Here is a 12,095-nt window from a genome sequence, read left to right on the forward strand (position 1 = left end):
TTTTTGGTAGATGGACACAACACAATGCCTTTATTTTTATGTGGTGCTGAGAATCGAACCCGGGTCCCACCCATGCTAAGCAAGCGCTCTACCACTGAGCCACAATCCCAGCCCTTGAATTCACATTTTCAACTCTTTTAGATATATCCCATTTTAGTCAGCTTTCCATTACAATAACAAAACCCTAAGCTAAATCAGTTTATAAAGAGAAAAGGTTTGTTTTGGCTTATAGATCTGGAGGTTTGGGTTCATGATCACTTGGCCTCATTGCCTTTGGGGCTGTGGCAAGACAGTACATCATGACAGGTGTGTGTGATGGAGCAAAGAGTCACTTTATTTCATGGCTGGGATGAGAAGGAGAAAGAAGAGACCACAGTCCCACAATCCCCTTAAAGGGCATGCCCCAAGGACTTATCCCCCCCCACTAGGCCCTACTTCCTAAGTTCCCACCCCTCCCAAGAGTGCCAAGCTGGGGACCAAGCTTTTAACACATAGGCCTTTGGGACACATTCTGTGCCTAACCCCCAGTGGCTCATGTCCATCTCCCAATACAAAATGCATTCAATTCTTCTCCATGAATGTCCAGAGTCTTAACTATTCCCACTTTGCTTAAAAGTCCAAGTCCAAAAAGTCTCCTCTGAGACTCAGGGCAAAATCTTAGCCAAGAGCCCCTATACAGTTAAAAAAGAAAGTTACATTCTTCCAAGATACAATGACACAGCGTAAGCATTCTCATTCCAAGATGGGGAAAATAGGAAAATAATATGGAGGGTCTAGACCAAAGTAAGACCAAAACCCAGGAGGCAAATCCTAAATCTCCATGTCTGGTGTCCAAAGCACACCACGTTAGTATGTGGCTCCCAAGGGCTTGGTCAATCCCATCCTAATAACTTTGCTGGCTGCTTCCCACAAGGCCACTGTCTTGAGCTAGCTTTACACGCTGTCTGCAATTTCCTCTGAGCATTCCTAGCATCCTCTAACTTCATGGGGTCTCCTTTACAACATGAGCTTCATTCTCATGGCTCCATCATTGCTCTGGCAGAGACTGCCTGCAAGGATGCCAATGCTGCCACACCCTGCCTGGCTCCCAGGCTTTCCTTTGAAATCTTGGTGGAAGCCTCCATGACTCCATAACTCTTGCATCCTGCATGCCTGCAGAACCAGCATCACCTGGATGACACCAAGGTCTGGCACCAGTGAGAGCTGTATCTGGGCCCACTTGAACCATGATTCTATCTGCCTCTGGCTAAAAACAGAGAAATAAATTCCAGGGAAATAAATCCCTAGTCACTTTTGGGTGAGCATGGCACCTTGGGGCTTTCTTCTCCAAAGACTCTGTCCTGGAAATTCTTTGAAACCAATTTATAATTCTACATTTCTAAGCATGAGATGGCACTCCATTTCTGCAATTCCCTCTAGGCATCTTTCCTATTATCCACTTGGCTTCTTTTTAGTTGCACTAGCAACCACATCAGTACCCTCTTTGGCTGGAACTTTACACTAACTTCTTTTTTGGCCAAACAGCAAGTTTTGCAAATCTTTCCACTCTATTCCTCTTTTCTCCTGATTCTCACAGTAAATTTAGCTAAAAAGGATGCAGGAATGAATACCCATGCCATATCCTGAATGCTTTGCTGTTTCCTCCTTCACATGAACAAATTTTTCACCTTGAAACTCAGCCTCCCAAAGAGTCTCAGGACATAGACAAAATGCAGCCAAATTCTTTGTCATAATGTAAAAAAGGATGGTCCCCTGTACCATTTCCAGTGGAGCCCTTGTTTCCATATGAAACTTTATGAGCACAGTTTTTACTATCTGCATTCCCTTAGCATTCTGGTCCTCTGACCTCCCAGGAGAATTGCCCACGAAGCTGTGCTTATAGCATTCTGGCCTTTCCCTAGCCTGCTCCTTCAAACTTTCCAAACTCTTCCCACCCATTCTCAATGTTCTTCCACATTGACAGGTGTAATCACAGCGAGGACCCACTTCTTGGCACAAATTTTCTAGGCATCCTGCAATCCAGTCAGGTTGTCACTAAAATTAACCATCATATCTACCTAGGAGTGCCATGCCCCGTCATATTATGTTTTTTTTTTTCCAAATTGACTCCACAAGTTGATGTCCCAAGTAGCTAAGTAGAAGAATTCTAACTTCTCCTCATCCTTCCAAATATTTGTTATTCTCTCCTTTTATTGTTATTATTATGGTCATCCTAGTGTATGTGAGGTGGTATCTTATGGTGGTTTTGATCTGCATATCCTTAAGGACTAATGCTGTTGAGAATTTGTTCAAGTGTTTAGTGACAAGTTTAGGACTTCTTTAGAGAAATGTCTATTGAAGCCCTTTGCCCATTTTTTAGTTGGTCTGTTTGTGTTCTTATTACTTAGTTTTAAGAGTTCTTTATATATTCGGGTTATTAGATCCTTATCAGGTATCGGATTTATAAATATTTCTTCCCATTGTGTTAGTTCTTTTTACTATTGAGAGTATCCCTAGACACATGATGTTTTAAGATTATGATAAAGTTCAATTTATCTATTTTTGCTACTGTTATTTTTGTTGGGTTTCTTTTAGAAGTGATGAAAATGTTTGAAAGTTGACTGTAGTCATGCTTGTACGTATCTATGAATACACTAAAAATCATTGAATTGTACACTTTAAATGGGTGAATTGTGTGGTATGTGAATAAAGCTGCTTAACAAAACAGAAAGAGGGAGCATGCAGCCTTGCGTCAAAGCACCCTTGCTCCCCCTGCCCTTTCTCAGTCTATACACTTTCCTTTGGCCTTGGCCTCTCTCTTTTCCCCATTCCTTCTGCCCCACCCACCTGGATCCTCCCATACTTCCCCCCTGGGAAGCCTAGGGTTTCTTGCACCCCCAGGCTAAGCCTGCCCACTGTTCTCAGCAGACCTGATCACCGGGTGAGCCCCCAAATAGTCCAGGCACAGACACTGCAACCCAGGGCAAAAACCACATCCTCCCTGAAGCCCTGATGGGTTGGTAGTGGAGGCTGGACTTCAGGGCCTAGACCTCTTTCTGGGCTTCTCTTTTGATGGCCACTGTGGCTGAAAACCCAAATTCTATAGCAGAGCCTGAAGTCCAAACCTGACTCTACTCTTTGCTGGTCATGTGAACATGAGCAAATTACCTCCACTCTCCATGGCCACCACAGTTTCCCCTGATAACTTATTTCCTGGGAGTATTGTCAGAATGACATAAGTGAATCCGTGTTCCTAGGAAGACATCAGTCTGTGCCAGCTCTTGTTGTCATTTCCTTCTGTCTTGACAACCAGTTCCTGCTTCATCAGTGTCCCTGTAGTACCTACCTCCTAAGCCCATTCACTTTTTCTATCACACCTGTCTTTAGCTGAATCCTCCCAGTCATATCTATTCTGAGAAGCACCTGGGTCCATCAGAGCTTGGACTGAGATTGCTGCTTTTCCCATTCCGTGGTTACAACTGATAGTCTGTGGCATTTGGTTTTTCCTGATGATCTTCCTCCTTGTCCCGTGGAGTCCATGGGAGAACTGCCATAAGCCAGGAGTTCCCACCTGCCAACTGGGGGTCTCTCAGCCAACTCTAATGTATGTGTGTCCAGAGGCTGCTGGAAAAAATGACCCCAAACCTGCTGGCTTAAAACAACAGTTCTGGAGGCCAGAAGTCCAATGTCAAGGTATAGGCAGGGCTGTGCTCCTTCTGACAGCTATAAGAGAGAATCCTTGCTTGCCTTTCCCAGATTCAGGTGGTGGCTACAATCCTCCATGCTTCTTGGCTTGCAGCTGCATTACTCCAGTCTCTACCTCTGTTGTCACATGGCCTCCTCCCCTGTCTGTGTGTCTCCGTGTCCTCTGCTATCTATATATGGACATTGGACACTGGCTAAAGTCCCACCCTATTCCACTGTGACTAGTGCTGCTTCCTCTTGTTTTCTCCCTGTCTCCACCTCACTCCACCACCCCTCCCCTTGCCCCAGGTGCACCAACATCTTAAACAGCAATGGTGAACTGCGAAGTTTTCGTCCTCGGGACCGGGATGACATGGTGAAGAAGATCATTGAGCCAATGGCTTGCGACGGCCTCCGTACCATCTGCATCGCCTACCGAGACTTCTCTGCAGGCCAGGAGCCCGACTGGGACAACGAGAATGAGGTGGTGGGTGACCTCACCTGCATAGCTGTCGTGGGCATTGAGGATCCCGTTCGGCCTGAGGTAGCCACCCCTTGGTAACTGCTTTCTGGACCTGAGGTGTCCGATAAGTGGAGGGCCAGCCTTTTCCCACACTTAACCTCCACGGTGTACTTCAAACACAAGCATGCATGGCGAGAGCCACTTTCTCCTCACCTTCCCAGCTGTTACACCTCTTACTGCATAGTTACAGGTAGAGCAAACCAGCCACCTGCTGAAGTGCAGAAACACTGGATAAGGTGGTCAATGGCAGAGACTTGGGATCCTCCTAGGGTCATGGCCATTGCACCCCAGATCACACCCTCCTCAGTACACTTGATCTCCTTCCTGGAGGCTCTTGCCCTTGACCCACACAGAGGTTCTGGGCTGCCCACAGAAAGCCTCCTCCTGCTTGGCCCTGGGGCATAGCTCAGGCTTCACCTCCTACTGGGTGAGTGAGTGCAGCAGTGAGATCTCCAAACCTCACCCCCAGGCCCCTGCAAAACCAATAGGCTCAAGGGGATGGTGAGGGAGAGCGGGGAGCCAGGGATGACTGAGCTGGGAAGCCTGACTGATGCAGGTTTGAGGGACAGGGTGGACTATTCTTAGTCAAGGGTTTAGTTGGATCCAAATGATATTCAGGATATCCTTATGAAAATGTCAAGTAGGTCAGTGGCTATAGGAATAGAGAGCTCACAGCAAAGGTCCTGACTAGAGAGAAATTCCAGGAGCATCATTGTATGGGTGACGTCACCGGGACAGTGTGCACTGCAACAGAGGCCAGACAGGGAATGGAAACTTCAAGGGCCATGTGTCTGAAGCAAGAACAGAGGAAAAGAGGGTGAGTTTGCCCAGTCATGGCCTTGACATTGGGAAGTCATTAAAGACCTTGAGCTGAGCAGGTTCCATGGGATGGCTGCTTTTTATTCTTTAAAAATAGGAGATCCTGCCAGGATTGTGGCTCAGTGGTAGAATGCTTGCCTGCATGGGTGAGGCCCTGGGTTCAATCCTCAGCACCACATAAAATAAAATAAAATAAAATAAAATAAAGGTATTGTGTCCATCTACAACTAAAAAAAATTTAAAAATGGGAGATCCTGGAGAGAGGCAGAGTCTGGGAGGGCCTTCTGTCTTCACAGACCCTCTCTATTGCTGCCATCTCATGTCAGAAACCTGAAAACATATTTGTAGGAGCTGCAGTGGGGTGTGGGGTGACAGGAGAGGAGAAGCTTCATGCTTTGGACCATGGACCAAAAAAACTCAATTCAGAAGAAAATGCCCAGTGGCCATGGATCATTATCAATAGAGCAGCCCTGCATTCCAAGAAGAACCCAGTGTGAACTGGCATTAAGGTGAGCTCCTAGGCCTGCTGCAAAATATTTTAATGTAAGTTTTCATCTCAGAAAATGTCAAACAGAGGCAAGTTGTGGTGAGGATATAATAAAGGCCCACCTTCAGTAGGTGCCCTAGCAGGTTAGGGAGAGGCCACCCCAGGCTGGGCATTGGCAGAGGGGCCCAAGGAATCAGAAATGGCTCCTTTTTGACTTGAGAGTAGCTTTAGATAGTCCAGGAGGCAGGTCACAGTGACAAGGTCATGTGGGAAGGCCATGAAGATTCTCAGGGAAATGGGCTAGCCAGGTAGTAACCAGGAAGAGAGCACAGAGGGCACTGTGACTCCCTGGTGCCAATAGCAGGAGGGAAGCCACATGGGCCTTGGGTAACCCTGCTGTGGGCTGTGCCTGCAGGAAGCTTGGTGTGTGCCACCTTAATGACTGAGCAGAGCCTGACAGCTCTTCCACTGTGCTGCCCACCCTTGAGGAGGAAGCAGGAAGTGCCACTGAACAGATGACAAGGGAAATCTGTCCCATGAGAAGGGGGTCACCTTATAAAGAGGGGCCTTCCTGCCACCTGGTTGGGAGGCTCAAAGTCCCAAGACTGCGTGAAGGATCTGGCAGCCCAGCCTCCGTCTGCAGCTCCCAGCTTTCGGGTTTGTCCCAGCCACTTGGTGGCAGCAGAGGAATGCCTTCCAGATGCTCCAGGGACAGGAGCTGCCTCATTGCCTTGCTGGGAGGGAAGTTGTCTCCTGGTAACATGTGGTCTTATCTAGAGCGCGCCAAGGTCCTCAAAGAGCAGAAAGTATCAAGGGGATACATCACAGGGGGATGCTCAACCTTCCTGGTCACTTTTAAGGCCATTTCCTTCAGGAATCATCAGGTTTCTCTGTCACAGCCTGAAATGGGGGCCCCTCTATTCTTGCCCCCACTCTCTCTGGCTGTTCCCAGGCAGCTCTGCCCCAGTCCCCCACAGCCTGACTCTTACTCTAGGATCCCTACACCAGAGGATTGGGCCACACCTGGGCCACCTGCACATCCTTACATCTTTCCTCCTTGGACTCTGTGTTTGTCCCAGGGAATCCATGTTTATCCCATCAATGCTCACAGTGACCCCCACTGCAAAATTAGCAAGCTTAGGCCTAACCTCTTTCAATTCCTCAAGCTCTGGATGGCTTTTCCTTTCTGTCACCCCTCCCTGCCAGTGCATCTGTCGGACCCTATCTTGTCTGCTTCCTTCCCTGCTGCAGCCTCAGGGCCTGAAGAGCCAGTACTTCATTGGTTTGGGAAATGTCCTTTCCATCTTCCTCTCACTGGAATGATGCCATGACCTCCTAGCTCGTCTCCTGGCTTCCCACTCTCAACTCTCGTTTTGCACTCAATGCTAGGGGGGTTCTCTTTCTCCTTGCCTTGTATCAGAATTGAATATGATATTTGGAAATGAAATCCATGCTTCATAACCAAGCAATGTTCCATTTCCCCCAGCAAATAGATAATGTAAGGCCCACATCTCTAAGAAAAAGATTAATGCCCAGACGGTAAGAGAGGAGCCCAGAGCTTAGTTGCAGTTCTGGCTGCTTCAGAGTCAGCTGACCGCTGAGTCCTCACCCTGAGTCAGGGTCCCAGAAGGATGGGCCTGTAGCAGGCACTGCTAGCCACAGGAAGGCTAGTCAAGTAGCCAGGGTTGGGAGGCCCCTTTCTTATTTTTCTTTAGAGTCAATGTCCCTGCCCTACCTGCTGCCTGGTGACCTGGACTGGTTCTGCTCAGCAGCCCTGGAGCTCAGTTTACCAGCTGGAAAATGAGGTTAACAGCTGGGTAAATCTTATGGCCACCCTGGTACCCCTTCCAGACATGAATATGAAAGATTCCATTGGCTTCTCCCAGCCCTGCTCACACCACCAGGGCCTGGATCTAAGTCATTGCTGGTCCCTGGCGTAGGTAGGCTGAGGATTGAGGGAGGCACCCGCCTACCATGGGCTGTTCTCTATGCCTTCTCTGGGCCCACCCTCCACAGACACCTTGCCTGGGTACACAGGTTTGGCTTAACTACTAGCTCTGGATGTTAGACCCAGCACAGCCCAGACACGAAATAAGTTTTGCCTTACTGGCTTTGCTTTCTTTTCTTGTCTCTTGCAGGTCCCTGAAGCTATCCGCAAATGCCAGCGTGCAGGCATCACAGTTCGCATGGTGACTGGAGACAACATCAATACGGCCCGGGCCATTGCAGCCAAGTGTGGCATCATCCAACCAGGAGAGGACTTCCTGTGCTTGGAAGGGAAGGAGTTCAACAGGAGGATCCGCAACGAGAAAGGCGAGGTAGCTCCCTGCCACCTTCGTCCCAGTTTTGACTGCTTCTATGACCTTCCTTCCCTGCCCTTTTCAGTCCCTCCACTAGCCCTGCACCCATCTTACCTGTGTAGTATCATGTGCTTCCCCCAGATAGAACAAGAGCGGCTGGACAAGGTGTGGCCCAAGCTGAGGGTGCTCGCCAGGTCGTCTCCCACCGACAAGCACACTCTAGTCAAAGGTAAACGAGCTCACTCAGCCCCTTCCTGGGGGCAGCATGGGTGCCCAGGCACGTCCTATCATCTGCTCACGAACACCTCAAGTCATGTTCCCATGTGGGTCTCCAGGGGCTGCTTATGAAGCCAGGATCCTGCTTCTAGAAACTTGTGTATAGAAAATACCCAAGCAGGAGGAGCCCACAGAGGCAGTCTCCTTACTGGAGCAGATCAAGAAATTGAGATCCACGGGAGGAAGACATTAACCCAAATGACACCCCCCCACCACTGCCTGATGGGCCAGAGTGGGAAGAGAGGGACTTGACCCACAGGTGCCCAGGAGCACAAGGACAGCCTGCCCCACAGACGCCTTGGCAGGGCTCCAGGGGGACATGGTGTCTCCATATCTACAGATGGCACTGGCCCTGCCCTGCCCCATTCTGTGTTCCAGGGATCATCGACAGCACTACTGGTGAGCAGCGGCAGGTGGTGGCAGTGACTGGAGATGGCACCAACGATGGGCCAGCCCTCAAGAAGGCAGATGTGGGCTTTGCCATGGTAAGTCACCCAGGGCCAGGCCAGTCACCTCAACAGATGAGACCTTGAGTCTCGCAGACAGTAACTGTGCACTAGAGAGTGAAACACTGTGTTAGGGCAGGTTACAGTAGGATAGAAAGTTCTCTCACATCCTGGCATCATATGGATGCATGTAGGGAGTAGGGAGGATTTGATTGACAAATGCCTAAAAGTTACCTTCTCATTTCTATGACTTTCTAGTAGAATTGAATTATTTTCTATACTTGTGATTAAGAGTCCCTAGTGGGGTCTCCCTCTGTGCTGCTTTCCTGTTGCTTACATAGAGGTGGTTCTTCCCTTCAAACCCCAGGCCCACTGAGCAAGGAGCCTGGAGGTACTACACACAGGGCTCTGGGCTTGGCCACTGAGGGCAGAAGCCTGGCAAGCCCTATCCCTACTCTAGCAGAAAGGAGCACCCTCAACTCAGCCCACATTCAATGCAGCCCACCAGGGGCCCAGTCCACCCCCTCTGGGCCCCCAGACCTGGAGGGAAGACCAAACTGAGCTTTCTGACAGCAGGTCTCACAGGGCCAGGCCTGAGGTGGAACAAGTGAGGGCTGGGCAGTTTTGCACAGGTATAGCCACATCTGCATTCTGTACTGGAGAAGCAAGGACCCACTGTTCAATCCAGGACTCCCAGGGCCTACTTAGATAATCAGTTTCTCTAGAGCACTAAAGCAAACAGAAAGCTGGTGAGTGACCCTGTCATCAGCATCCTCTGAGTTTAGGAGCAAACTCCCTGTACTGTGGCAGGCAATGACTCTCAGAGTATGTTTATAGCACAAATCATAATGGATTAAAACGAGTGCTGTTCCTAGCTGGGCGAACATCATCTGGAAGTGCAAGACAGAAAACCAGCCCACAAGGGCTCGGTGGTCAAAGGGGGCTGAGGGATGGACTCCATGAGCACGCTGGTTTGGACACTCATGGATTCTGTGTTTGTGTGCCATCCCCCAGGGGATTGCAGGAACTGACGTGGCCAAGGAGGCCTCTGACATCATCCTGACCGATGACAACTTCACCAGCATTGTCAAGGCAGTCATGTGGGGCCGCAACGTCTATGACAGCATCTCCAAGTTTTTGCAGTTCCAGCTGACAGTCAACGTTGTGGCTGTGATTGTGGCCTTCACAGGCGCCTGCATCACTCAGGTGGGCAGCACAATCCTGTGGAAGGTTTCTGAGGGCAGAGGCTCAGGCTGAAAAGCTCAGGCTTAAAGGCCAGGTGGAAAGCAAGTATTTTTTTTTTTATTTGCTGCAGATTCTTTTTAATTGAAATCAAATTCACGTACCCCCAAATTCACCATTTCAGTAGATTTTCTAGTACGATTACCATGTTATGCAACCATCACGTGTATCTGGTTCCATAGTATGTTCATCAGTCCCAAAGGAAACCCTATACCCAATACAGTCACTCCCTATCACACCCCTGGAAATCACCAGATCAGTGCTACCTAATACTATATGGCCTTTGTTTGTAACATCTCACTGAGCACAATTTTTTCAAGATTCACCCATGTTATAGTCAGTACATCATTCCTTTTTATACCTGAATAGTATTTCATAATACCATCTGTGTACATATGCCACATTGTGTTGCTCATTCATCAGCCAGTGGACTATTGGGTGGTGCCGGATTTCTGTTCTCATGACTAACAGGCTCAGGGGTCACTCCAGTTGAACTGGGTTAACTGGGCTGTGCAAAATAACCACACAAGAGACACAAATACCTTTTTTGGGGGGGGGTTGCTGTGATGGCTCCTCTGACCTTAAGGGTCCGCAGAAAGAGAGAGCGCGAGAGCACGCGCTGACCCCTTTTATTGAGGAGAAGCTATTCAAATGAGGCAAGGGGTCAGGTTTCAGGGGGCTGAGTCTATCTTCATGATGTCCACTGTCAGCAGGTTGACTGACACCTGGGTAGGCCACACCCAAGGGCACAGTAAGAGGAGGGGACACACACAAGGCACTTCCATGGAAGATTCTATCCTAAACAGGGCAAGGGGTTAGATTACAAAGGAACAGGTGAGCATAGCTTCACCCATGGGGCTGTAGCAAGACACACCCATGCACAAGACACCGACCCTCTAACCCAAGAAGGGTGGGGGAAGCTCTGCCACATTTCTGTGACTGAGCGCCTCAGCACCCAGCTGGGGAGTGTAACTCAATCACGTGTAAGGTTGGTCTCCCACAGGGTGGTTTCTACATTTTGGATATCATAACTGGTACTACTAGGAATATTCATGTGCAAGTTTCTGTGTGGACATATTTGTACCATTCTTCTGGGGAACTCCAAGTTTCTCCCTTGGTGGAATCTCCTCCCCTTTCTCATTGTCCCATTTTCCCTATCGGTGACAATTCAGAATTGATTTGTTCCCTATTAGCGATGTCAAAGCTTATTGTCAACAGGTAGCTAAATTATTTGCTGATCAAGTTGGTCCTTTCAAAGATTTTTGGGATCTAAATCACATGACACAAACTTCCCCATAATAATAATTTTAAAGTGTTCAATTCAGTGGTTTTTATTATATTTACAACGTTGTAAAACTATCATCACTATGTACTCCCAGAATAGTCTGATCACCCCAAAAGGAAACCCCATACCCATTAGCAGACACTCCACTCCCTTCCCCAACCTACAGCTCCCCTAAGGTGCTCTCTCTGTGAAGATGTCAGTTCTGGAAATGTCAAATGAATTAAATCATATGAAACCTTGTGATCATATGATCATGGGAAACCATATGACGCCTTGAAGCCAATTTTTAAAGAACGATTTAGGGGATGACAAGGCAAGTCAGATCAGAGTTCTGGCCTCTTCCTGCCCCTTGGGAATAGGAGACTGAAAGAGTGTCCATCCTTCTGTGGCCCCAAAGCTAGCCCCCTTTCACTAGACTATTTTTTTTAGCCTGGGATAACTGGCTGGACCTTTCACACCTTCTAGATCACTGCCAGCAGGCAACAGAAGGAGATGGGCAGAAACTAGAAGCCTAGCAGTAAACCCCTGCTAACATAAAGGACACCTAGGGCTGCAGACATTATATGTTTATGGGAATGAAATTCTGATGGCATTGACCGCAAGCTGAGTTCCTTCCTAGGAGCTACAGGTTTTTCCACCCCAGGCTGTCCCCAGTTGGGAAACTGGGCAGCCTGCTTACAGAAGGGTGACCATCCCTTCTCCACAGGACTCTCCTCTCAAAGCTGTGCAGATGTTGTGGGTGAACTTGATCATGGACACGTTTGCTTCTCTGGCCCTGGCAACGGAGCCTCCCACAGAGTCACTGCTGCTGCGGAAGCCTTATGGCCGGGACAAGCCCCTCATCTCTCGCACCATGATGAAGAATATCCTAGGCCATGCGGTCTATCAGCTCACCATCATCTTCACCCTGCTCTTCGTCGGTAGGTTGGCCCCAGAGTGCACACATTGCAGCTGGTGTGTGCAAGGCATTCACTACACTGTGGCTTCCCCTCATGCTTGGGTGCTGTCTGGCACATGTCATCTGGATCCCCAGCCCAGCACAGGGTAGAGCAGG

General features: G+C 48.9%; 1 protein-coding gene across 7 annotated transcripts in view; it reads left to right on the top strand.

Annotated features, from left to right (window-relative positions):
- Atp2b3 (ATPase plasma membrane Ca2+ transporting 3) overlaps positions 1 to 12,095 on the top strand; it is a 51,138-nt gene that overhangs the window by 16,110 nt on the left and 22,933 nt on the right. For all 7 annotated transcript variants that reach the window (XM_048796760.1, XM_048796764.1, XM_048796762.1 and 4 more), the window contains 6 exons: positions 3,973 to 4,207; positions 7,631 to 7,810; positions 7,934 to 8,021; positions 8,447 to 8,553; positions 9,529 to 9,720; positions 11,748 to 11,961. In XM_048796760.1, coding sequence (XP_048652717.1) covers positions 3,973 to 4,207; positions 7,631 to 7,810; positions 7,934 to 8,021; positions 8,447 to 8,553; positions 9,529 to 9,720; positions 11,748 to 11,961 — 1,016 coding nt within the window. The remainder of the gene's footprint in view (positions 1 to 3,972; positions 4,208 to 7,630; positions 7,811 to 7,933; positions 8,022 to 8,446; positions 8,554 to 9,528; positions 9,721 to 11,747; positions 11,962 to 12,095) is intronic.

The sequence above is a fragment of the Marmota marmota genome, unplaced genomic scaffold, assembly GCF_001458135.2.
Source record: "Marmota marmota marmota unplaced genomic scaffold, marMar, whole genome shotgun sequence".
In the NCBI taxonomy this organism is placed as follows: Eukaryota; Metazoa; Chordata; class Mammalia; order Rodentia; family Sciuridae; genus Marmota; species Marmota marmota.